Genomic DNA, 26,327 nt, shown 5'->3' with positions numbered 1-26,327 from the left:
TAAATGTTTCTTATAGCAGTAATAAATAAAATAATTATTTAAAAAATTAGGTGACTTGAAAGCGAAGTACAGTTCCTCGTAAAATAAATCAAATAAACTTTCCGAAACAAGAATGTTTTGAAGGCAGATTTAAAAGATGAAAGATATGTTGTATTTTTAACAGAATCCGATAGACTTTTCTAGACCGTCTGGGAGACCATAAAGGATATTATTACAATAGTCCAGACGTGATATCACTAGTGCATTAACTAACAGTTTGAGATCTAGATTTTCCATGGTGATATATTTGCAAATGCGACCAGTGGACGTGATATGGTGTCAGTTGCTTTCTTACATGTCTCGTCTATGTGGTATGTCAGTGATAGGCTTTTATCTAAATTAACACCAAGATCACAAACTCTCTCAGTTAGTTCAATGACGGTGTTGGCAAAAGAGAGCTTCTCGATGTTAGGTATCTTGGTAAACCGGGATGTAAATAGTATACCCTCCGTCTTTTCAGTATTATTTCTTAGCATGTTTTGCGTGTTCCATCGTATTACGTCCTCTATACAATTTCACTTATTGTTTGTTTTACAAATTCAACATTTGTCACTAGTGCTCTTTCCGAAGAGTTCGACTCCGCAAATGATATTTATGGGAATACTGCATCCCGAAGTCCAAACCCAGAAGTTGTTCCTTTCACGATCATTCAAAGGAAGATTTGAACACCTTTCAATCGTTTAGAGCAGAAAAATACACTTCTCTCCAACACCTCATAAACAGGAATAAAAAGATCTGGGAAATCTCTTTTTCTTTTTGTTTGAAAACAAAGGAAGCCACTCTAACATTTCTTCCCATCAACCTCATAACTAACCCACTCTACGTTTTGTTTAGAAGTTTTCTTTTCCCACCAACTCCTTGCAAAATAACTTTGGCATGAACATGACGAGTAACAGACCCCCAAGGACCCCACAACCAAAGTGCATAAAAACCGGTCAGTTTGTCTTCATTTTTTATTCATCTTGAATTACAACGAAAGAACTAAGTAAATAAATGCCTCTTTGAGGTCACTCTCGACACTCTCAAGAACGAAAATAAATACTTGTAAATAAACGTGTCGTGGAATTTTCTGTTAACCAACATTCCCTTCATCAAGGTCACTATCATCTGTGTTACGTTCTAGATCCATACTACTTAGCTAATATACAAACCCTCAGCCTTTTATCCTCAGATAAGAAAAAATTTAAATAGGAGTAGATTGAGATCAAGACAAGACTGTCCAGTGGGAAGAAGTTCTGAAAAACTTAAATGCTGCAATGCAGCGAAGTGAGGTCAGAGAAACACTTGGCCATAAGCACTCGAAAATGCAGAAATTTGCAACAATACTCCGTTGAAACAAAGCTCCATGCGGTATATATTCTTATACTGAAAAATACTGTTTGTTACGCGGGAGTTGGCTTCACGAGTAAGGGCGAGGGCTTCCAGTGACTAGACATCACCTAGTAACTTACTTTCATGCCACCATCAAATATTGCGCGAATCAAAATTTCTGCCCTCTGTTTTCCTTAATTGACATCATTTCCATTTTCGTGGTAAGCTATGACAAAGTCGAGCGGTCTCATTCTTTTACCATTGCTTGAGATATTTCACAAGGGTCACTATAATTCGTGAGTCTGTTAACCAACCGGAAATAAAACTCTTTACAAAGTACCCCGTGAAAATTTACATCTTTAAAGTATGGAACCCAGGCTGTTGCAAAAGAAAACGCCCGTGTTTGCTTGCATCTGCTTGGCGTTGGTTACGCCAAGTCTGAACGAAGCAATTTTTTCTTCCAAACAGCTACTTCAGCCACAGAAGGACAAAACATCGACAACTTCTCTGTACAGCTTCTCCTTTAGTTGCTCGGATTCAGTTTTCTAACGGATTTGTACTGAATCAACCCCATAGATGACATCCGAAAGGACGCGTTATACGTGTCAAGGTTACTGATCTTCCTTGGCATATCTCCATTGCCATTGTATCTCTCTTTGTGAGGTTTATTTTCAAATAGCGCAGCCCTGTTTTGATTTTCGTCCTTGTTGCGTTTAACCCAATGTCCGTAAATCCTGAACGCACATCCATCGATCATTTTACGCAAAGGTTTCACGCCATAAGGTTCCCGAAGAATCGTATCAAATGTCACTGGTTGAAGTTTATTCTTTGCAAACTTGTAGAATTCTCTGACCGCTATAAGGGCAATAACGGTTCCCTAATAACAAATAAACATTGATTTGTGAGTAAATTAGCAAAGTATTCACAGACCTTTAAATAAATGGTAAAATTCACCGTGGCTAGTCCTTTTCTGGGGACCCATCGATTCAAGGGAAAAAATCTGATGTCCTGACGGAACAACCTTTAATTCTGTTACCTCTGTAGAAGCGACACCTCTTGCCTGGGACACTTTCCCTTTTCCCGAAGCTGTGCTCTAAGTATAGTTTGCAATTATATTTTTGACAGACGAACTCTACATTAATACTCCATATATTTATCGGGAACCTGTATTGACTACTACATGAAAGCACCAATTATTAATATGTTTAATTATCAAAAAGGAATTTGGAGCTACCTTGAATTTCCACCTTGCAGAAAATCCATCATTTTTCGCCTGCTGCAAATTTAAAATACAGATACAGATAAGTATATTAAATAAAAATATTAATATATAGTAATAAATAGCACAGGGTAGGCAATCAATACATCGTACATATTAAAGCAAAGTTTTCGTTTACGATGACAGTCTAAATAACAAACCTGAGCTCCTTGGAACCAGGCATGTTCAAGAGCTTGCTCTGCAGTTAATCTTCCTTTAGGATGAACAACTAGAAGCTTTGAAATCTGGAAAAGAAAAGAAACCACGTTTGCTACAGTATTTAAAAAATTCTCAAGTTTGTTTTCATACAATCAGTTGCTATTTTCTTCATCCTTAGTCCTCTGTGTTCCCTCTTGGTTCACCGTTACTTTCTGTTTATCTATATTTCCAAGTTTCTACTTGGTAGTCTTTTTCTAAGTGGTGCTACTGTAACTTTGCAGATCACAGAAATATGAATTACAGCGCGTGAAATTAATTTTTTTTTCAGATAGCCACTTGGCTCCTAAATTATTCAAAGTGGTAGCCAATTCAAAAAAGTTGGTCGCCATTTATAAAGAAAGACAAAGCCTTTTTTTAATGCTGTCAGCGTTCTAGATAGACCCTTCAAAATTAAATCAGGAAAAAGATCTTAAACATGCTACAACGTGGACACTAGAATGGATGACATACAACGTTCAAGCTCACCTAAATCTAAATCTAAATGACGTCTAGTTATCGATCGAGATGCATGTGCTGCGTTTTGGAAACAAACTTAACGAGGAAGTTTACCGCGGATTTATCTTTTCTGATCTTTTTAATTCTCTATATCTCTAAGTAAGGATATGATGAAGCATTCTAGTCGCCAATTTGGCGACAAATTTTCAGGATTTGGTCGCCAAAGTGAAAAATTTAGTTGCATTGGCGCCTGTATTAGGCGCAATTTCACGCCAAGAATTACCCAAATTAATATCGTGACACAGCTCCTTTAAATTATATTTTCTCTGGTACACTGGAACTCACCAAATCTTTGGCTGACTCAGAAATGTCGTCCCATTCTGGACTGTGAAAATGGTATCTTCCCTCCATTATTGACCGCAGCATGGTAACTTGTCGGCGATGCCAGAAGGGAGGGCAGCCCACAAGCCTGTCAAAATGAAGTGATGTCACAATGAGCATCACCTTTGTTCATGTAACCCTTTAACTCCCAGGATCTGATTGTAGATATCAAGTTTGAGAATTCTCATGACTTGTTTACTGGATAATGTGTAGATATTACAGGGAGAAGTGACATGTTAATCACATCTAGAAGTTGAGAGGTTGAGTCTAATTTTTGTCTTAATGACAACCTACATATACATGTATTTCCTGTCAAAATTTAATTTGATTTGCTATTTTGACATTTCAGTGATGTATAAAAGATGATACATACTATTTGTAAAGATACAGAACTATATGACAAATCAAAATTAATAATTTTTCTTAAAAATACTTACAAAGTATACATGATCACTCCACATGCCCACCTGGAAAATAAAAACAAAAAAAGGGAAGTTAAAAACATTTCAGTCGCTAACAGGTATATGAGGACACTCTTGTTCCATGCAAAGAAGAAAATACAACAGTGATGCAGACATTTTCGAATATGACGGCAGATGGAAGGGGCAAACCTCTCTCAGTAGTTTAGAATAGAATTCTCTTCATCATTTAAAGATGGCAAACAATTTTAGGTTGTTTCATTAAGACTTGAGAATTTTCAAGCCTCTTTTAAGTAGCAATAACGAGATCGTCATAGAGTGCATGTATTGCTAACTTTGTTAATTTTTGATACTATTCTTTCCTTAATGGTGTGGGGGAGGGAAAAGTGTGCATGAACACGAAATAATGTGACTGGCGAGTAATAGCCTGCCGATGTGTGGGACGAATTCGCTCGGGAAGAGCTTACAATTTTGCAATCAGTTATTAAAAAAGACAAATAACGGTAGCTATTACAGACAGCTTGTCGTTGCTCAACCAAGTGACAATATGACAAAACATATTTACATGAGAGTTTTTATTTCTACTTATTTTTCATGCTGGTAAATATTATAGAGCAGGGTATAAAAGTCTTCAAAATACCCTAGCTTTAAAAATGTACACAGAAGTCTCTCAACCCTGTAACTTTAAAGATTGGATTTGTAATTCTCCTAACTAGCTGCCTCACATTTCCTTGTAAGGCAATCATAAGAGTTTGGTGTAATATCAAGGTATCATCCAATTTTCTTGCTGATAAGTTTGTCTCTATCCATCACCATTATGCAGGCTGATGTATGTGTGTATGTAAAAAATGTGATGTTAGTGTAATTAAAAATTTAAGGAGAATGTTATCTCACATGTCAACTTCCTTTGAATAGCCTGGAGCATCCCCAAACATAGAGCACTGCAGTGCTTCAGGTGACAAATAGCCAGGTGTACCACACAGCTCTAGGGAAAAAAATATATTATATAAAAAAATACTATATATGCAAATGCCAATGAAATAAAAGATTATATCTCTGTACTGAGTTATTCACATGTGTTTAAATCCATAAATTCTGCACACATGGAGTCAAAATACATGTATAGGAGCCTAAACGTGTACTTGTATTGCAAGGGGTGGATGAGTTATGGCTAAAACAACTTTCCTACATGTAACTTGGAACTTTGACAAGTAAATGTTACCTCCACACAGATGCTTACAGTAAAAGTGTATTTTCACTATCCAAGCACATGAACTGATTTGTCATTTTCGTCTGGTATCAACAGAAGAACAGGCTGTAAACTGTATGCTTTCAAAGGCAGTCAAGAGGGGATGTGTTCACAAAGTCATAAAAATGACAAGAGGGGGCACCCTTGTAACAAATATATAGAGTTTGAGCTGTTTCTGTTAGTAAACTTCATTTTAAACTACCTCTGAGCTTTTCCCCTTCTTTCAGCTTAACTGCAAAGCCAAAATCTGATATCTTTATTCTGTAGTCTTCATCAAGGAGAATGTTTTCAGGCTGTAAAACAACATTGCAAAAAAATTTGCTTTCAAGTACACAAGAACACATAAAAAGGAAATGAACATCAGAATTTTGTTTTTACTGGTATTCAACTTGGTTTAATAAAGTTTAGGTTACTCCCAAATCTACTCTAGGAAAGCTTATGAAAATACAAATACATGTATATGTCATCCATGTTACAAATGCACTCTTTGTTCTGTGTGCAAGAAAAAAGAATGTACATGTACATATGTTAACCTTCTTCAAATAAGATAAAGTGTAATGTGTTCACAATGCTGATCCTACACAACTTGGTGTGCACATGGATCAGCCACAAGTAAACAAAGGTGTAATTCCCAAAGGCATTTTAACTCACCTTTAAATCTCTGTGAACAATGTCCTGATCATGCATAAACTTAACAGCTCCGAATACCTCATGCATGATACGTCTAAAATACAACATAAAAGTCACTACTTTTGTATACATTTATTTAATAAGTTGTAAATATTTGAAAATTCTGACATTTGATCTGCTCTTTCAAGATGTAGAAGTAATGCTCATAAACTTGATTTTTATCCATTAGAGAGATATCTGCAGAATTACACAATAAGGCCATAAGTTTGCCATCAATGCAATTACACAATAAGGCCATATGCATATGTTTGTTCTCACTCATTCTCCTCCTCCTCTTCTATATATGTGTCACATTGAATGTTCCATTTCATTTTTGTTCTAATGCATTCAGATACCTACATGCTTTTGCTTACTAAATTCATTTACCCATCAGTTCATTCAAGCAAATTAAGGGGGTGAGTTTCGAAAGAAACTGTGGTGCTGAATTGGTGGTTAAGTATAACTAGGTAATTTGGTGTTATTAACTGAGTTGATAACGTAAATTGGCCTACGTTAATAGTTTCAAAGCTGATGTTTTGAGCGTTAGCCCTTTATCAGAGCAAAGGAACTGTACGCAAGAAAAAAAAAACATAACACACACACAAGCCACAATCCCACTGTTCTCAGTTGATAATACCAAATTACCTTATTCATTCAAGCATTTTCTGCAAATTTTTGTGGGCACCTATATACCTGGTTTTCTTCTCAGATAAAGTAACTTGGTCCGTGAGATGATCAAACAGTTCTCCCTTTACAGCCCTAAATTATGCATAATAATAAAACATTAGAAATACACATACTGTGAATTAACTTGTATATCTATGACAGGTCATAATTTGCCAAATTCATCTTTAGTTAAGAGACGACACCACAATATAAAACAGTTGTCTAAAACTACATTTTAAAAACTGATTTCTATTGATGAGAATGAACAGGCTTGTAAGGAAAGATGTTCGTATATGCACAAATTTCAATTGACTGCCCTCTGGGATTCAATTGATTTTCCAATGATAAACTCAGCAAAATGTCCACAGAACTTGTGCTACTTATTCACCCAACCAAATGTAAATCTAAAAACCAATACCAACTTGGTCATCATTTGCTCTTTGCATCATTTTTTTTAGTCTAATTAGCCTCAGTGATTCCTTTGGGTTGGGTTCGAAGACACTCAGTTGAAAAGCTCTTTAATGCACAATCATGTAGACATACTGCAAAAAGTTATTCTCCTTATTTTAATGGATGCATACACATGCCAGATTTATGTAGCAAAAAAACAATGTAGTTAGCCAGAGAACTGCTGTAAAATAGACAGTTTTGCACTTACAATTCAAACACCAAGAAGAAAAACACTGGAGACTCAAAGACATCAACTAAACCAACTGTCGAGAGAGATACAATATAGGATACTAATAAGGTAAGGAAAGATAAGATGAGATATATTTACAATTTAAGATACCATGTAACAATCCTGCGAAGGATGTATTGTTCAAACACATTTAACACTTTGAGATAAACTTCATTATCTACTCTGTTTTCAGTTGACCAATGTTTTATTATAAGTTTACTCTTTGTCATGTCAAAAATGGGCAACAATGACAAAAACAAAAAAATTGTGATAAACAACGGCTGCTTACTTATATTTTCATGTCCTTGCAGAGCAAGCAGAATGCTGACCTCATCCCGAGTTGTTGCTTCAATGTCCACACCTGCATCACTAAGCTTGTCTATTATTTTCACAGCGTATGGTTTTCCAGTGATCTTGTGGATACATTTTCGTACCACACTGGAAATTCCTCTATTGGCAATTAAAAATATGTTTAATTCATATATGAGGACTTCTAGAAATACAGGATAATACATGGGTATGTACAGATATAGAATTTATCCTTGGGGGTCAACTCTATATCTCACTAGTGAGCACAGCAAATGAGTGACAAATTGAATTGAGCCCAAGAAGAGAAATTCCATACCTGCTAGTAATCATGTATTATTTGTTTATTATATAAACAATAAAGGCCTCTAATGATGACAAACAGTTGTGGATTGAGAATGGTAAATGCTTTCCAATTAATTCATTAACCTGACACAGTGATGCAAGGGGCAAAGTAAACTTTCAACGACTGATTGGCTTTATCAAACACATGTTAAAAAACTATCATAATTTGTGTGCAGTTATGGTATTTCTAAGGGAAGAAAATCCTTATGACAGCATGGCTGAAGGAAATCCTTGTGATAGCACGCCTGAACTATGAGGGTTTCAGCCTTGAAATCGTGTATCAGGATGTACCACACTTTGGAGCATAAACTGACATAGAAGATTGTAATTCATATTTGATTTTTTAGTAATCATGAACACGATTAGACAGGAAATGCACATGTAAAGATACAACCAACAGCGCTAACGACGCACAGATTGCGAAACTTATGAGTAAAATTCTCTAGAGAGTACTGTACTTCCAAAGTGAATGAGCATCACCTTGTTTCGACCATAATAATTGAATTAACTCTCTACCCGGATCAAAGAAAGGTGTCAATTTGTTCGAGTCACGCGCGACATTTGATCCCATAAATCAATGTTCTGCGAATTAAGCGATAGGTTATAGCTTGCTTTGCAACAAGTCATGTATGTGTACAGGACCATACTTCGATGCTAAGTCGGTCAAACTTCACTGCTAGCGATGGCCCTATTACGCAATCTCACAACTTCTTTACGATCATAGTAGACAAACATTGGAGCGTGGTGTTCACTGATGTACTAGATAGAGCAGGAATACGTGTTCAACAGATTTCGACATGACTCTAGCTTCCTGTCACATCTGTTCAAGTATTGTGGATCGGTTTTGAGCATTAACAAAAACCAATAGTCCCGTTAAACATCACTGAAGCAACTTAAGCAAGGTTTGCTCGAGTATTAATTGGATATGCAAATAACAGCGTTTCCAGAGGCGTTTACTACAGATCAAACGTACGTGCAATAATGCAAGGTCTTCACCGTACGACACGCCAGGATTTATGTCGATTGTTTGAAAACAACCCTGACTGACATCACATGAGATTATGGGCTCTTTCTTGAGACATCAACCTGAATTAAAAGCCAAGAAATGTCTACTTACGCGCCCAATTTCTCTTTAACTTCATATTTGTCGGAAAATCCGCCGGTTGCTTCGCTTCCTAAAGGCCCATCTTCCAAGTCAAACTCTGTCATTTCACGAATGCCAAGTCACTGAGTTTCCACCCTCGAATCTCAAACATAGCTCTCAAGTCTTCTAAAAAGAGTCATCTCGACAAGATGTAAATCACTGGGGCACTAAATCTTCGAGCATTTATTTGTTGCAGCTAAAGAAAAGCCCGACTTCAGTTTTTATTCAGGGAACGTATCTTGAGTATTTTGTGGTCAGCGGTACACTTAATGAAAACAATAAAAACACGTGCCGATCGTGACTTACGTCCCATCCAACGTGAGTCCTGACTGAAGAGCAAAACCCTTAATGGAGTTCACTACAAAGTTAAAATGGAGAATTTCAGATGTAACCTCGTAAAATTTCTCCTTCACACTTCAGTCGTAACTTAAATATACTGATTTGCTATAATTTCACAACTTCTTACCACTGAAAGGTATTTCATCATTTAGCAATTTGGCCAAGTCCAATGTTTTGTGAACATGGCGTGACTTCTGCGCACTACTCAGAAATTTCCACATCATTAATACTTAGTTGGTAAAGGAGCTGCCGCGTAGCAAGTTTCACACTAATCGTATCTCATGAACTCGGAAGATCTTTGCCTAACCGAAGTAAAACCTCTGGAGCTGATGAACAAAACCATAATAAAGCTGGTGTTTCTTTTGCATCCTTGAGGAAACTGGGAGTCGAAGTTGTTTGGGAAGAAAGCCACTTTGACCTCAACTGTTTGCGGTGGAATCTATCATCTGCCCCCCCCCCCCCCCTTTTCAGACACTCCGCCGCCACCCCTTCGGAACAAGGGGGGGAGGGTGGAAGTCGGTTTGTCAGAGAAAATCTTTTATTTACTATGTAAAACTTTGCAACGGACTAAAACATTACAATGTTAGACATGGTAGAATTTTCAGTGATAAACAGTCTTATCATTCATTCGATCACATGACACGTCCATCCCATACCCGTCTTACTCGGAAAACAGGAAAGTGAGTCTTCACGTTGTCCCATAGACGTCGCATGGAAAGTCGGTGACGGAAATTTTTTGCAGACTGAGAGCACTTATGACGCACTACATGGAGTGCGACGACAGTAGAAGTTTTTAGCACGGTCATACCCGGTGAAATTGTTGTGACAAAAGCTGAGATTCCTCGGCCATACCTACCCCTAGGAGCTAGTTAATTTATCCTTGTTACATGACCATGTCTTATCGTGAATTTATCTGACTGTTTTACTAAGCTATGATTAGTGAAACAAAAAAAATTCCGCTTTGGCAAATGAAGAGATCACTCAATGACGTCAGTGTGTGGTTAGAACCTAAAGTAACCAACAATGCCTCAAGTTATTACGGACAGAACACACTACAGAGCGATGATTTGTCCCATGTCAGAGAGGTAGTTTCTACTGTTCTAAGTCACCAAGAACGATGTTCGTCTTGGTTTCTTTGTTTCTTTTGCTCATAAAGAGCTCTTGTCAGTATTGACTTTGTTTGTTCAGATCGGAGATGATCTCTCAAACTCTTCAAAAACAGAAGGGACAAAGTTCGTCATCTAGAACCGAACAAGGAATATTATTATTTTTTCACGTCAGCTGCGTGAATGTACTCTTATACAGCATTGGTGATGCCCAATCACAGGCTACCCAGTATTCAGTTCATTCTAGTTGTAAAAGGTGGTTCTTTAACTATGAGCTGAAAAAAAAAAGGAGCCGTCGGCTGCCGGCGACGATGCTATTTTCAGCTTATTTCTATTAAGTTTTGTCCGTACTCTTTCGTTAGGAAACACAAACAATATCAACTTGGCAGCATGACACTGCCTCACTTAACAAAACTGAAGGAATATCAACGTCATATGACCAATATATAAATAAAATCTAGCCAATTATTTAAGGCAAACAAACGAATGAACATGGCGCGTCAGGCGTCACCGCACTAACTCATTTTCCGTTGACGCATTTCGCACTGACGGAATGAAATTACCATGCCTGGCAGGAGCGGTATTTTTGCGGGCGTAAAAGCCAGTCAAGTGCAAATTGACAACAAATCGCAGTAATTTTAAATGTTAACAGTCCAAACCATGTCTAGGAGGAATCAAAGATCGACTGAGTCCTCTAGTACACCCTTAATATCAAGAGAAACAAGGTTTTGGCCATGATTGCCATCAGTCTGACGCGGAATTTCGCTTAATAAGTTTTTTTTTATTGCATAATTGAGTCGTAATCGCGTATGAAGTCATTCTTGTAGGCTGATTTGAAGTTACCTCAATTATTATTTCGTTTCATAAAAAAAATTGATGAATACGTGTTTCTGCGGAAGCGATAAATTTGTATATCTTAATTTTTTTCTTCTGTTTTCCGTGAGTCCAAAGCTTTAACCCCCTTCTTTTGGGCTATGCAAAGTTTGTTCGATTTGCCCACCAGCTTAGCTTTGATTGATAACAGCTGAAATAAGCGAACCCGATGACGGCTGAAATTATTCGATTGTTGTCATTAAAATTTTGCGCTACTTGTGTTGACGGAGGATTTATTGTCTTTTCTTAAGTGCAACTTTGTAGAGTCAACACCCGACACAGTGAAACTTCATATTGGCGAATCCGCCCACAGACTGAAAATTCAGTCCATTTGAATCATTGAATTAATCCAATTAAACATTTAAAAAACAAAGAATAAAATGAAAATCTACAGGGTTGTACCACCAGTCCTATTACAGCGATGATAGGATCCTTTCGCCGGCGGGTTTAATTTATATGGCGGCAAAATCTCACCGAAAAATTGTACACTTACTCGCCTAATTTTTCTCCAGTTTCTCCTTCATAACGGTACTTGTCGGCAAATTCAGTTGATGGTTCATCATCATCATCAAAATGCGCCGCAACTTCTAGGTGAAGAGAGTGTTTCGTGAAGCGGAGATCAACTTGTTGAGAACTTTCCAGTGCTAATGTAAAATCATCTCCGCTGTGGCCCATGTCGAAGGATCTAACTGACGAGAGGGCGGGTAGTTAGTCTATGATGAATGAAGAAGTCAAATGTGAGGTCCATGAACAACAAACAATTACTTGATAATGGAAATTTATACAGGGGAGAACAATGACTCAGGCTAATCATCTCTAGTGATGCGGGAAGATGTATCTTTTTCCATGTTGAACGAGGAAATCAGAAAGAACGAGTAACCAGGCAAAATAAGCATTTGGACGGAACATATTAGAATTAAAGATATTTGAATGAATCTAACATGCCGTCAAGCATAGGGATCTTTTGAGGACCAGAGTTAACTCATCCCGTACCTTCAATGAAATTGTATATTCAGCACCTGGGTGAGAATTTTACTGATATCACCACAGGCGGCCCAAGCTCACGCCTCGAGAAAAAGCCAACGATTGATTCATGAAAGCGTCACGCGTTGTGTGACTCGGTGTTCAGTTACGAGAAGAACCGTTGAAAATTTGAAGAAGTTATAAGGAATAGTATAGGGAACGTAATATGGTTGATTGACAACAATAAACATTTCGAAATATGAACATTGAAATTCAATAACTTACTCACATCTTGTGTTTCCGTCGTAGTTTCCGGCGATTTCTGCCGTTTTAAGCTTGCTTTTCCATCACTGTTATTACTGTCTCTGTCTTCGTCTTTTCACAGAACGCGTGACGCTTTCGTAAATTAATCGCTGGCTTTTTATCGAGACGTGAGCTTGGACCGCCTGTGATATCACTAAACAAATTACAGTCTAATACTCAAGTGTCGCTTTAGATCATGAAAAAATCTCTTTTTCCCAGTTAGGCTGTTGTATGAGCCAAGTAAAAATCAAGCGAAAAAATATTTTTCTTGGCGCAAGATACCTGTGTTTAGAGTTTGCGCTGATAATATTGGTAATCCTTGACTCCCACGCTTTATCTGCGGTCGTCAAGAGGGAGTTACGCATCAATAACAGCGCCACTTAACAAGTTAATGAGCCGAAAAGAAAAACACGCGAAAACGTCTGAACCAAGTGATCGAAGGATCGAGAGTGAGGTACTTTGAATAAGGATGTTGGAAAACTGATACAAAGATTCTTTCGTGCACATTTTAAATGCTTGATCATGCTAAGAAAAAAATGAGACCTCTAAACAATAAAATGAGTTCCAGCTGTTTGAGTCGCTGAAAACTAACTCTCTTAGTCAATAGAAGTTATAACTGCTAAAATAAGAAGAGATCTGTGCTTTCCGTACGTATTTTCTGAACAGGCATGCAATTACCAAACAGAACTTGTATTACACATCATTTGAAGAAATAAAACAGCTTTCGGGACGTTGGATAAAGGTAACCCTGAACAAAGAATTCCCAAGTGTTACAAGGGAGAAGGGGTCCTGCTTTAAAACCTTTTAGATCTTGGCAACAGACGAAGATGGGCAAAAATGTTGTAGTATCACCCTAAGCTTTATTGTTGGCCAGGATCTTAAGGTAATGAATATATGACGCTTCTGGCGAACCACTCTATGATAGATTCTTTTTCTTCCCTGTTTATTGAGATCCTGATATATTAATCGTGTCAATCAGTAAAACCAAGAGTACCTCAGTTAAAACGGTCAATTATGGCATTATGTGATCATTAAAAAGACGTACACACTTTTTTCCCAAATTTTCACTGACTCTCTGCTGAGTTTTGTTACAAATGTTTCCTACACTGTTATCATAATAGAGAATGTTGTGTCCAAACTGAATTTTTCCTACGAGACGAATGGACAAAGCTAAGAAAACTGCATACTGATTCCTTTCAGATAATTACAAATTCAATAAAAATCTCATGCCCACATTTCTTTCCCGGATTAGTTCGTTCACAAAATATTTTGGTGCGTGTTTATTTATCAGCTTACCTAATTAAAATTATTCCTGTTTCCTTCATTTCGATTTCATCTGTTGTGGCCAAAAGGTCCACGAAAGTGATCCTTAGGTTTGTCGATAAAGAAATAAAGCTGAGTTTTATTTAGCTCAATCTCACCCAGAGATCGATATACATGTATCGGTAAAATAGATGAGCTCATTCAGGGCCAGTGTAATTCCAGACAAATTTCCAGCCTCCAATAATCCCTCTCTAAGAGTTACAGAGTTGAAAATTTCAAGTAGTAGAGGTAGTATCTTTATTTAAACTCGGTAAAAAATCTTCAGGTCAAACAAAGCGTCCCAATCTATCTATTTACAATATTAAATCAGTTAAAACTACCAATATACTGTTTTGATTCTTCCTCCTTATTTCTAGTCTGTCCCATTTAAGTATTTCGAGAAGCAGGTTTGAACTAGTATCGTAATCGGCTTTTAAAATTGCTCTAGCTGCTCGGCTCTGTAATTGTTGTAGTTTGTTTCTCAATTTACTACTTAAGCCGTCCCAAACGAGGCTACAGTAATCAAAGTGAGGTTGTATTAAGGTGTTGTAAGCTAGTATGGCAGTAGATTCGGAAATTAGAGGCATGATACGTCTACGGACACCTGTTGCGGAAGATACCTCAATCGAATTCCAAGCTAAAAAAAGTATTTGACGACATTTGTTTTTTAAAGTATCAATGATAAGACAATCCGAACATTTCGTCAGTTTAAATGAAATATGCGTTGTTATAAGTAACAGAAACAACAGGTGGAAGAAAGACAAACAAAAGCCTGCCTTTCTCAGCCAGGCGTTTTCCCTTGGAGGTACGCGACCAAAAAGCTGATACACTGAAGACTTGATCGATAATTGACCGATTAATCCAATCATAATAAAGATCCTCGCCTCTAGAAAACGTTTACTCCATGTTCTTTGTGAAGGATCTTCGAGGCCCTTCTTTCGACTTGACAGATCGGGTCGCGAGGGAACGGGACTGTATGCCCATTTCTGTTTGAGCCCTTCAAATGAAAGTACGTGCCTCGTCCCAGGTTACGTTTACCATATATCGTTGACAACCGATTCCTAGAGAGGAACAAATTAAGAATATATATATATATATATATATATACATACATGCATACACACATACATACATACATACATATACACGTCAACTTTTCACGTCAGGATAAGGCGCCTTTTCCTTCGCAGGTACAAGGTACCCAGCTCTACACATTACAACTCTACACTAACTTACACACACTTGTAGACCAAAAGCCGGCAGAAATTTAAGCAGAAGAACAAGCTATGGGTACCTTTCGAGGTTCTATGAAGAAGGTGCGGCCACCTGAGGCAAGGAAGTGCTTAAACCCTTCTGCTCTCGGAAGTAATTAGCTTAATATCTTACAATACAAAAACACGAGTCCGGTTGATTGGAGATGAAAGTTATCAAACCTATCTTCCTGTTATCTTAAAATAATACAATTTCTATTTAGTAACTGAATGGCAGCCAGAGGAGAGAATTCCCTATCAGGTCTTGGGGGTTTAAGGGTAGCTTTCTCTAATAGCGCTAAAACTATGGAAAACTTTGATATGTGGGCATGATTACAAGTGCTGCGAGACACCACCTTGCCTTTTCCGTCTTCAAAATTGACTAATAGGCACACATTAAGTTCTGTTGTGCACTGTAACGTCGATCTAGTACCTGAGTATAACATCCTTCAGGGTTGGACAATTTTCAAACTGCTCGTGCAAAAGCTTGGTCGTCTCACAGAAGGAATGGTCCACTTGATACACAAGCTCATCAAGGTTGCCTAAACACATAATACAGAACAATAACATACGTATATAGCCCCTTAGAAACCCTACGTCAAAATGTTCATTACATTATGTGCAGATTAATAATTTTAGATTGAAGAAACTGCTAAATATAAAATGATTAAATCGTGAGTAAATGAATTTGGGGACAAATAAACGGTGTGGTAAAGATTTGGCTTCTTTACAATCTGTAAGTTAACTATTTCATTTATGATGTTCAACAATGGTAGGATTACAATACGAGTTTGATCTGTACGTTTTGAAGAGTTGTGATACAGTTCTTGAAATGTCTCGAGCGATAAACATGTATAAAATTAGAAACGTGCAGCTTCTCATTTCCGTGACACGTTTTCTGTTCATTACCTTTCATGTTTCTCTCAAAGCTGTCATACAAAAGGAAACTATATTCATCAGACTGTACCTGTATATAATGACACATCATTAGAAACTTCAACCACGTCTTTTCATAATTCTACAATAACCCTTTACCTCCCAGAAGTAATTAACGTAAAACTTCTTCCTATAGTATTCATACATTATCCAGCAAACAGCGAATGAGAATACCCAAACGTATCAGGTAGAGGTTGTTACCTTGACAGCATATATAGATTTTTACTTTTAGCTAAGCTGCAAGGAGCAAAATTAATTCCAAATTCATAGAATAACTTACATTTTGGCGTCTAAGTACCTTTAAAGGTAATTAAACAAAAGTGCACCTTGGGCTCGAGTAATTAAGATCTACGGTTTGAACTATGTGTGTTTTGATCTTTACTTACAGGAACTGATTCATCTCCCAAAGATTCTTTGACCAAGAACTCCAGTTCACCAAGTTGATTCAGTGATGTTTCCCACTGTAAAACAGTCAAAGTACTGGTTAAGTTATATTAACACAGCGATTCCAACGACTTTGGCGACAAATTAATAGAATGGTGTGGTTTATCTACATCCTTACCAAAGCTTTGATGCTATTACAGTCATTGTTCAAACCTTCCTCGGCCAGGAGAATGAGGACAACTTTAGAGTGGGCTTGTACATACAGGTTGACATGAGTTAAGCCTTCAACCTATCAAATCAAAGCATGGAAAACCGTTAAGACATGGTGTATTCCTCTTGGTCAATCCTCTAATAGCTTTCCAAAGTTTCTTGATGTCCTTGATACGCTGCCCTAAACACAACTTAGGACGGCTCGCGGCAAATCTGGAAACAGGCCAATATTTAAAATCGTATGCGTAAATAACTACTTTTCTCTACGAGAACGTAATGTGTGTGCGCAGGTTGAGAGTTGGAAGCGCCTTTGAGGACGTTAGTGTGCACGCGTTTATGAGAACTACTTAGTGATAAATGAATACGGGTGCACGCACTTTAACGTATAGCGGTTAGTGACATGTGAATGCCAATGCACGCGCGCGTATATGTGAGTTGTCAATGACGATAGAATGAGCATGTGCCCACGTGATCATGAGAGTTGTTCAGTAACGTGCAAATGCGGGTGCACACGCTGTGAGGTGAACTGATCAGTGACGGGTAAAGACGAATGTAGACGCGAGGTGTTACCCGGCCAGAGGTAAATTAATGATCGTGTGCCCACGCGATCCTGAGAGCTGGTAAGTGACTACTGAGAGCTGGTAAGTGACTACTGAGTGCGGGTGCGCGCACACACTTAAACGGGTAGGTGAGGAATGAATGCGAGTGCAAGCGCGCATTGGTGCGCGTTGATTTGAGCTGGTCAGTGACGAAAAAAAATCGGACGTGTGCGCGCGCGCGCGCTCATAAGGGCTTATTAGCGATAAATGAGTGTATGTGTACACAAGGACATGAACGGGTCGATGACGAATGAACATAAATACACATGCGCGTTCAAATGAGCTGCTAGTCAGTAACGCGCGATCATGCGGAACATATTGTCTAGTTGCTTCGGGTTTCATTTTTATGTCTTTTGGGTTTTTGATCACATCCGTCTTGTAAGTTTCCTCGTTTATTTCGCTTTGTCGTTTTTTAGTACTTTTCACTTCGGATGTTGTAAGTTATTTTATGCTCATTCGTGTGTTGTAATTTTGTTATTTTAAAAATAAAAAGAAGTGCAAAATGGTGAGAAAAAAAATCCTACAGCACTCACTTGATTCATTTCATCTCCTTCTTCGTACGGCAGTAACTCTTCCCTTTCCCTATCTGTAGGGGAGGGCGCGTCACTCAAGGGCGGTTCAAACCAATCAGACGATTCCTCATCTTCCACCTCTTCAAGAGCAGAGTCAATCGGTGGCAAGTCAGTGCCATCAGCGAAGTATGTTCCCTCCAGGCCATTAGCAATATAAATCCCAGAATCAGGTTCAACTATGTCGATGGGTGGTACAGAATGAATTCCTTCGAACGCCACAGTGGGTCCGTCCGACACCACATCGTTATTAACTGAATTAGGATGTTGAGACGCATTGTTCTCCACACAGGCCCGCGAATCTCGTGTATCTTTAGCAGTACTGGTATCCAAGCATGCGAACGACTTATCCAAAAATTTCTCAGCTCCTATGTTAAGATTACGAATTGGAGACGAATCGCATATTATCGGGGTCTTGACTAAATCACTTATCGAGCTGTTTTCTTTGCTGAGGTTTAAATCGGTCGGACCCGACTTTTCAGCGACATCTGGAGCATATGATGGCCTACTGTCATTGTCTTCGTTGCAGACACTATGGTCAGAGGAGGGAAGATTTATTTCCAGAATATCTCGATGATTAGCGACTAAGTGCTTACCCAAAGTTTGCTCCACAGAACAGGAATTGTCATTAGAGAGAGTTTTGCTGCATTTTTCCTCACAGCATTTACGTCCAGATTGACAAAAAGAGTTACCACACGACACGTCGCAGGATTTTTGCAACGCAACGCACGACTGGCAGCACGCAACACGATCCGTAACGCTTTTACTACTATTCTCTTTCATCTGGGAATTTTTCTGATGAGCTATGTCTATAGCCTGCGTTATGAGATCGTCCAAAATTAACTTACACAAATCTACCTCGTCATTGGAAAGTGACTTAATTGAAGAGTAACTCGATTCACACGAAGACGATGAACTACAGAGCGCACCTTGGTCTGTTTCCTCTTCATGATGCTGCCTTCCACAACACGGTGAACTGGAACAGTCAATTACTTTTTCACTCGCAGACGAGACATTACACGGCATCTCTGTGCGCTTTTCTTCCCCATACTGTTGCTTCTCACATTGAGGTTTGGGATTTTCAACGACTTTTAACCCAACCACGTCAACGGTTTCCATAATAACACTAGTTTCGGCAGATAACGAACTTTCAATAGAACTGCTGTCAAATACCGAATCGGAGCTTGTCGCTCCGAACTCAGCCTCTGCCTTCCCCCCATCAGAGTCTGCACTCCCTTCCCCAGCCCTTGTGTCAGCTGAGGTGGTGGTCACATTCTTATGTTCCTTCTCTATTTCATTTGAAGTTTTACAGCTTTCTTCCGTAGTTACCATAATAGTGCCGCAACCTTGTTCGTTCGCAGGTGCAGATTCATCAGACTCTCCCACAGGGTTCGTCTGCACCACAAGCGTTTCACTTGACTCGTGTTTAGGAAGTTGGTTCGTGGAGTCTTCATGATCCTTCACTCGGGAATTGCCCTTAGAGCTTTTTGTTGTATTGAGAGGTGTAACAGACGTGGGATCTTTTGCAGAATTTACGGTAAATTTTCTTTCTCCTCCTGAAGATCCAAAATCTAGTACTGCGTTTGAATTCGCACGAACGTCACACGAGAGTTGAGTCAAGCCGTCGTTCAAGTGCTCACCATCATCTGCATTATTCTTCCGCCAGTAGGACAAATCCCTCACAGCAGCCGACGAGGCTGTCGTGTATACATCTGGAAATGTCCCAGACGATTCTCTCGAAGGCGGCTGTCTATAAGCAGATTGGGCCAAAGCTTCGTAAAGGTTCAGGTATTCAGACAAAGTGAGGAACGCATTCAAGATGCGAACGCCAAACGGAAGAGCACATTCTAGAGAAAAAGACAACTTCAGCATCAAATGAAAAACATTCCCACCACTTACTCAAGAAGTAGTTAACAACGGTCCCTGAGCTAGTTGTCAAAACAAAAGCAAAGTAAGCAGAAAAATAAAATGCCTTGTGGGGCTGTTCTGACACCCTTTTTTGGCTCTAAGCATATTGGTACAAAATGAAGCTTACCAGTTTTAACAGGCCTTGAAGGATGCTGTACCAAAAAAAGTAATTATAACAAATTATGATATAAATATATTCATTACACAAAATAAATATATCATTGACTGTAAATTACATAATGAAAGAATGAAAGGACAAAATATTATTATAATGAATAAAAGTGCACAAAAAAAGATTTAAATAAATTAAGCTATGGCAAAGGAAGTTAAAACCGTATGATGTTTGGGAAAGTAATAAACATTAGGGCAGAGTGTTACGTTTCTCCTTCTTCGTTTCATTTTTTTTCGATTGGGAAGATATCTGAGAAAACGTCCAAAACCGTCAGTGGAGACCTCTCAAAAATGCGCTGCTGTGTGTCTTATTTAAAACTATGTTTCCATTGTTTGAAGATGCTCGTACTCAATTACTTACATGACTTTGATAAGGTTTAAGAAGAAGAAGCCTCTCTGTTATGGATGGCTCCAACTGAGTGCACAATATCCTGAAAAAATACATAAGAACAAAACAATAATTGAACAGATTTCCCAACTGAGACACAATTCTTCTAAACTTGGATTTATAACAATAAATTATTACTTTATACATTATTACAAGAAATTTTCGTGTGACATCTATTCGAAGGCCACCTGTGATAAGATATTTATTGTTCAATGCCAGACTACAAGTTCTGACCTAAATGCTATGTAGACAACACCAAAGGATCATTTACAGTGGGGAATCCAAATTGATAGCTATTGTGCCAAATGGCTTTGTATTGTTTGATAATGCTGTTGATGATGTACTTCTTGCTAATAAGACGTTTGAATATTTTGAGTGCTTACTTATTTCGGTAGAGAATACACCCTCCAAGAACATGTTGTCTGCGCTGGCATGCCTGGAGAAAGTATGATGCCTTTGTAAAACAAGTTGCTGCAACTCTCTGTCAACAAAAGAAGTCAGTTTAAAAAAGAAATAATGATGTGTGGGTTTTTAAACTGGGAATGAAAGGATTTTCTTAGTATGAATGACTATGGAGTGACACAGGGTCTGGGACGGACTTTGGAAAAAATATGGACCTTGAAAACAGTAGATAGCTCAGGAAAAAATGGATGGGCAACAAGAAATGCAATGGGATAGGGTGGGATAACACTGGATGCGAACAGAAATAACATGACTGGATGAGATAAAATGGGTGGATATGGCTGAAATGGGATGGGAGACTACATGAGACTGGATGAGAAAAGATGAGAAGAGATCGAATACAAGGGAGGATATAGGTTGGGATGGGATGGGTGGAGAGAAAGGAGATGGAACTAAATAGGACGGGATGGTATGCATAGAGACTGGATGGCAGATGATTAAATGAGATAGGATGGGATGGAAAGGATGGAGAAAGGATGAGAGAGGATTGATATGATATGGAAAGAGAGATGTATAGGCAAAAAAATGAGATTGAATGAGAGAAAAAAGATGAGATGAGGAGGAATAGAAATGAATGGGAAAGGATGGGTTAAGATGAAATAGAAGTAGATAGAATGGGATTGGTTGAAACAGAATGGGATGAAAGAGGATGAAATGCAGTGTGGTGAAAATATGATTAGGTGGGATAAGATAACACATTGTGAACACTAAATTTGTGTTGAAGAAAAATTCCATGACCAAAGAAAGTGACTTAAAGACTTTCATCTGGACTGCTAACCATAGCACACACTGGGGTGTTAACACTTTTCCGGAGCTTAAATTAAGCAATTTAAAATGATACTGTTACTTCCAAAATACACCAATGAAAGCCCAATAAAGCTTGATGACACATACTTTGGGCAGATCAACAAATGGTAAAGGATCAAACACTCCTGGTAGGAAATCACCATAATGACGCACAAAATGTAAATAACAGTCCCAGATCATATTCATCCAAGAAAGGAACATCTCTTGACTTTCACACATCTGCAAAAAGTCAAAAAATTACATCAATTCATTACAAATAATGAAATTGCAAACATGAAGATAAAATTAGTTCTGCCATGTTGATCCTATAATATGATAGTAATTTACACCATATATGAAGTAAGGTCCACCTAAGATCAAGCACTTTTTATACACAGTGTACTGGTATATTCAGTCTCACATACCATTTCACTGGCTTTGGTCTATAAATATCTATCAATAAGAAGCATTTTTTTTTTGACCAAGTACCATGAGACATTCCTTGTATGTTGGTGTTTAGTTGTTTGAGTAAGCAAAAATTAATTGCTTAAGAGAATTCTTGGAGAGCAAGATACGCCGATAAACACTCAAGACACAAATGGCTCCTTTAGGAGCCACCACTCAATGAAAAAGTCAATGAACTACAGCAACATGTTCTCAGTTTCTTTTATATTTATCTCTTGGCATCTTAAGAAGTTTTATGAATATGAATTAGATTTTTGAGAGCTCCAAACACAGATGTATCCATGGATAAGCTGCACCCTTGATTTTTGGCTTCAATTTTGTGAAAAAAAGTGCGGCTTATACATGGACGTTTATGGTATTGATCCCTCCTTTATTCCATTCCTGTCCTTTTTCCTTCATTCAGTTCCTCTGTCACTCACCCATTTAATCACAGGGATAAATTTACATAATATATGTGCAGCAAATTGATAAGTCAATGATTGAGCGATTGAATGAGTCATCATATTATCCTTACAATTTTCATTTCAAATTTGTCCTCCCAACAAAAATTCCTCAACACAACTTGGATATGACCTTATAGTCACTGATTGTGGTTAATTTACACTAAAACAGTTCATTCAAATGGAGTATCACAACATCAATATTAAAGTAATAACAAAAACCACACACAACAAACCCTCAAACATCAGAAAAGACATGTAAACAAGTCACAGTTGCCTTTATGGAAGCTTTGCCTCTGAGTGGTTGAATTGACGGTGTAAGTTCTTTAGACTCTTTTGACCAATCATGGAATACAGAAAATATAACCACTGCAATAGTAGATTAATTTCAACACTCAATTGAAAATTACCCTTCACTATAACTAAAATTCATATTTTGTAGTTTTCAACTGACCATTCTGATCCGCTCCAGTGAGCCATGGTAGAAGTTGAAGGTACCGTGAAGTGTCTGTAGTCGGGTTATCAATAGTGAGTCAGGCTCACTGAGGCTCCCTCCAAGTGCCTAGAAAAAAATGTGTGTACACTGAACCAAAGAATAGAACAAAAATTTCTACATAGCACTAAAAGGTGTGCGTAGTAACTACGTGTTTATAAGGGTGAAAGGGTGACATTTTTACACAAATTGCTAGAAAACAAAGTTTGTTTCATTTCCCTTTCAGTTTCTATACACTTTGGATCAGCTTCACTCTTGATTGCTTATAGTTTGTTTGATCAGTGTGATTTAGTTTGTAGGTATGTAAGGTCTGGGATAGGGTACAGAAACCAAAGTAGATTAGTTTAGACTGAATTTAAAGAGAAACTTGTAGTTTTTGAAGAATTTACTGACAATGGACTAAAAATTTAACTCTGAAATCTTAATTCCCTGCTTACAAGGGCTACCTAGCATATGATAAATAGTGATAAAGTTTCTAGGAAATCAAAAAAGGGATTGTGAAGTGATTTGCTAGCACCAAGTCTGGAGAAAGGTAAACACAACATATATCTGAAAAATGGTCTGGGATAGGCTTGTACACCAACCAGTCAACGACTCTAGCCAAATCAATATTCCATTCATATTACAGGCATAAAAAACCACATTGGTTACCTATGTTACTGAATACATAGATCTAGAACAAACATTGTTGTACAATGCTATGCAAGTACATTGAGTTGAACATCAATAAAGATTCTCTGTGATTATTACCAAGGTGTATTGGCCAGAATGAACCGTTGCCACTTTCTCTGACTGCAGTTTACAAAGGGTTGGTCTGGCATTAAGAAAACCATGAACAAATTGTGACATTCCAATAAGTTGTCCACATACTGAGACTCGATCTTCAATAGATGCCTTTCAAAGGAAAATAAATCATCTTAGGAGCAAAGCTAACCATCACAGTTCTGTTGAACTAGTTTTCTGGCAGTCAATTTTAAGAAAATTACCTGTAAAGAGGTAAGGTAAGATCCCAATGCCCATCTACACCCCCAGGTGGGGAGAGGGACAATGCCACTAAATTTGAGAACAAAACTCACAGCTTTTAATCTAGAGGGCCAATGTAGGAACATTATGCGACTGCATAACGTGTTCTCTAACTTATTTGTTGGATGCAGGAACATTATGCGACTGTATAACGTGTTCTCTGATTTATCATAAATTAAAAAATAATAAATAACGAAAATATGACATAGGTAATTGACACAAAGCTAAGCTCAAGTCCCAAACAGCTTGAAAGGAAGAAGCAGTAAGAGAAAAATAAGTACAATAACAAGCTGGTTGTCGGACTTTAATGAAGAATAACTGATGTTAGCATGTTTAAACTTGAATAATCCCTTTCTAGTGTGGGCTGCGGATGTATTTGGAACCGTGGCTCAATCTGAGACAAGTCTTGAACTTACATCAGAACATACGGTGTCCTAAGTCAAAACTAAAGCAGAAACCAAAAACATTACCGATGGAGGATAGAAGTAGACGATTGCATTTTCTGGTGGATCTGCTTCCTTTTTCACGGCATCTCGATCGTAAACAAAGAATATGAGGCCCTCAAAACTGCAATTTAAATTAGTTTTTCTGTTGTTTTCAAATCAGTGAATTACAACTAATCTAAGTAACTTCACATACAATACCTTGTTGCACGTACAGGGGTGATTAGAGCCGTCATACAGTTACCGGTTTTCACTAAAGTAAATCAGTATACGAATCGCTTTCCTGAAAAAAACGGAAGAAAGACGAAGAAACCGCTGTAGCGTAATGATCAAGGAGCGGCAAAGCATGTCTGTCACGAGACCCTTAGTAACCGCCCTCGATTCACTTAGGGGGTCACGCGTCACACACCCTTGGCACAACTAAGAGCGTTTCATTATTTTAATTTTTTTGTTTTGTTTTTTTTCACTTTGGCAATTGAAAACTTATACAAAGAGAGATTTTTCCACAATCTTCCATAAATCAATGATTAAAAGAATTCTGATGTCCACCCTGGAACAAAGAGGTACACAGTTTTTATCTCATGGAGGCGCGAAAACGTTCTGAAAGAATGTGTAGACAAATCAACAATAAAATTTAACACTTTAAGTCACTGAGAGAAAAGGTGGTCAAACTTATGAAAGAATTTTTCACGTTTTTGGGGGGTTGAGTTAGGACGTTCTATTTGTGTTAAAAGTCACTTTTTAAAGTATATTTTAAAATCTGACTTAGCCATGTCAGCGACTTATATTTCTTCATAGCTTTTTTAGTAGTTCGCAGTGTACTTCACATCTCCCGAAAATTTGAAAAACAACTCTGTACAGTCGAAACCGAGATAAACTGAGAGGTAGATCTCTGTGCAGTATTCATTTATAAAACCTTGAATATTGGACATAATTTGACGCTATTTGCATAAAAATTGCAAAATGTATAGCCAGGGGATCTAGCGACTCGACCTACATTTTTTTTTTGAGGGGATACCAGAAATGTAACCTTTACCTGACATAAGGTCAATTCAATCTCAAGTCAAAACTCAAAATACACCTAACTACTATCTTGCCAATTTAAAGTTACTATTCCATGAAAACTTAAAGAGGAGAGTTATAATTTATTTTTTCTCTAACCATTGCGGAACAGAGAGGTGCCGCTAGCTGTTAACTCTTTCAAAATTGGAAGAAGTCGTCGCCTGTTACTCGTAAAGAAGCTCATGAATACTTCAATTACAGGATAAAACTGCTATTTTTATGAAAGTAAATAGCTTTGCTATCAGCTGTCAAATGTAAAAGGGTCAAATTAATGTAAAGAAATGGAAAAATCAATAGCTGTTTGGGAAAAAAAATAATTCAATTACTACAAACACTTGAGCTGCTTTTAGCAGGATATTAAATACATCATCTCATTTGATTTAAGCAAAAGGAATTGCTTTCAGATAAAGGGACTTAAATCTTGTAGAAATCAATTCAGAAATTCATAATTATTATTCATTTTACATATACAGTTTTATTTTGCTTCTCTCAGTCAAATTGTGGAACAATGTGACAGTCTGAGAAGTGTCCTTATAAATTCAACCCTCTTCACTTTGATCTTCCCCGGAGTACTTATCTTGACATACAAGAAAACTTCGTCAGCATGTTTTTAACAATCTCTCTTACTTCTGTGACCCTCCAGCAATATACGATGGGATTCAGTGAAGAGTTGAAGTAAACAAGAGTGATGGAAAAGAACTTTCCAATAACTGACGTAGAGTTAGCGTTCAT

General features: G+C 37.8%; 2 protein-coding genes across 5 annotated transcripts; both read right to left on the bottom strand.

The window, feature by feature from the left end:
• Positions 1 to 981: 981 nt before the first annotated feature.
• On the bottom strand, positions 982 to 12,858 carry LOC113665510 (phosphorylase b kinase gamma catalytic chain, skeletal muscle/heart isoform). 3 transcript variants are annotated; one of them, XM_089190608.1, is made up of 13 exons: positions 12,691 to 12,858; positions 11,932 to 12,123; positions 7,615 to 7,775; positions 7,305 to 7,359; positions 6,674 to 6,739; positions 5,963 to 6,035; positions 5,514 to 5,604; positions 4,957 to 5,047; positions 4,081 to 4,110; positions 3,608 to 3,731; positions 2,770 to 2,853; positions 2,585 to 2,626; positions 982 to 2,227 (listed from the first exon to the last, which is right to left on the bottom strand). In XM_089190608.1, exons 2-13 carry the CDS (start codon positions 12,111 to 12,113, stop codon positions 1,874 to 1,876), a joined length of 1,353 nt encoding a protein of 450 aa, XP_089046734.1. In that variant the 5' UTR covers positions 12,114 to 12,123; positions 12,691 to 12,858; the 3' UTR covers positions 982 to 1,873. The 3 variants fall into 3 exon arrangements, with proteins under 3 accessions (XP_089046734.1, XP_027037014.2, XP_027037015.2); XM_027181213.2 differs by having other exon boundaries at positions 11,932 to 12,151; positions 12,691 to 12,847; XM_027181214.2 differs by lacking the exons at positions 11,932 to 12,123; positions 12,691 to 12,858 and adding an exon at positions 9,094 to 9,373.
• Positions 12,859 to 14,247: 1,389 nt separating this feature from the next.
• Positions 14,248 to 24,892, bottom strand: LOC113665530 (uncharacterized). Of its 2 annotated transcripts, none has more exons than XM_027181240.2 (14): positions 24,735 to 24,892; positions 24,561 to 24,657; positions 23,818 to 23,961; positions 23,029 to 23,136; positions 21,778 to 21,909; positions 20,805 to 20,902; positions 20,395 to 20,464; positions 19,990 to 20,014; positions 17,919 to 19,801; positions 16,755 to 16,865; positions 16,579 to 16,653; positions 16,166 to 16,223; positions 15,690 to 15,798; positions 14,248 to 15,067 (listed from the first exon to the last, which is right to left on the bottom strand). In XM_027181240.2, the coding sequence occupies exons 1-14, from the start codon at positions 24,767 to 24,769 to the stop codon at positions 14,893 to 14,895; spliced, it is 3,120 nt and encodes a 1,039-aa protein (XP_027037041.2). In that variant the 5' UTR covers positions 24,770 to 24,892; the 3' UTR covers positions 14,248 to 14,892. The 2 variants fall into 2 exon arrangements, with proteins under 2 accessions (XP_027037041.2, XP_089046733.1); XM_089190607.1 differs by having other exon boundaries at positions 24,561 to 24,622; positions 24,735 to 24,847.
• Between the last annotated feature and the right edge of the window lie 1,435 nt (positions 24,893 to 26,327).

The sequence above is a fragment of the Pocillopora damicornis genome, chromosome 12 (genome assembly GCF_964200805.1).
Source record: "Pocillopora damicornis chromosome 12, jaPocDami1.2, whole genome shotgun sequence".
In the NCBI taxonomy this organism is placed as follows: Eukaryota; Metazoa; Cnidaria; class Anthozoa; order Scleractinia; family Pocilloporidae; genus Pocillopora; species Pocillopora damicornis.
The sequence above is the reverse complement of the archived record's forward strand: the minus strand, read 5'-3'. Positions and strand labels throughout refer to the sequence as shown.

Excerpts from the sequence above, each read along its gene's own strand:
- LOC113665530 (XM_027181240.2), bottom strand. The coding sequence starts at position 24,769 with ATGACGGCTCTAATCACCCCTGTACGTGCAACAAG. Across the intron at positions 20,015-20,394 it reads TTAAACCTTATCAAAGTCAT|CATCCTTCAAGGCCTGTTAA; the intron begins GTAAGTAATTGA and ends TTTTTGGTACAG. Across the intron at positions 16,654-16,754 it reads GTAATAGCATCAAAGCTTTG|TGGGAAACATCACTGAATCA; the intron begins GTAAGGATGTAG and ends ACTGTTTTACAG.
- LOC113665510 (XM_089190608.1), bottom strand. The coding sequence starts at position 12,113 with ATGGGCCACAGCGGAGATGATTTTACATTAGCACTGGAAAGTTCTCAA. Across the intron at positions 5,605-5,962 it reads TTGTTCACAGAGATTTAAAG|CCTGAAAACATTCTCCTTGA; the intron begins GTGAGTTAAAAT and ends GTTGTTTTACAG. Across the intron at positions 4,111-4,956 it reads TATTCAAAGGAAGTTGACAT|GTGGGCATGTGGAGTGATCA; the intron begins GTGAGATAACAT and ends TTTATTTTCCAG.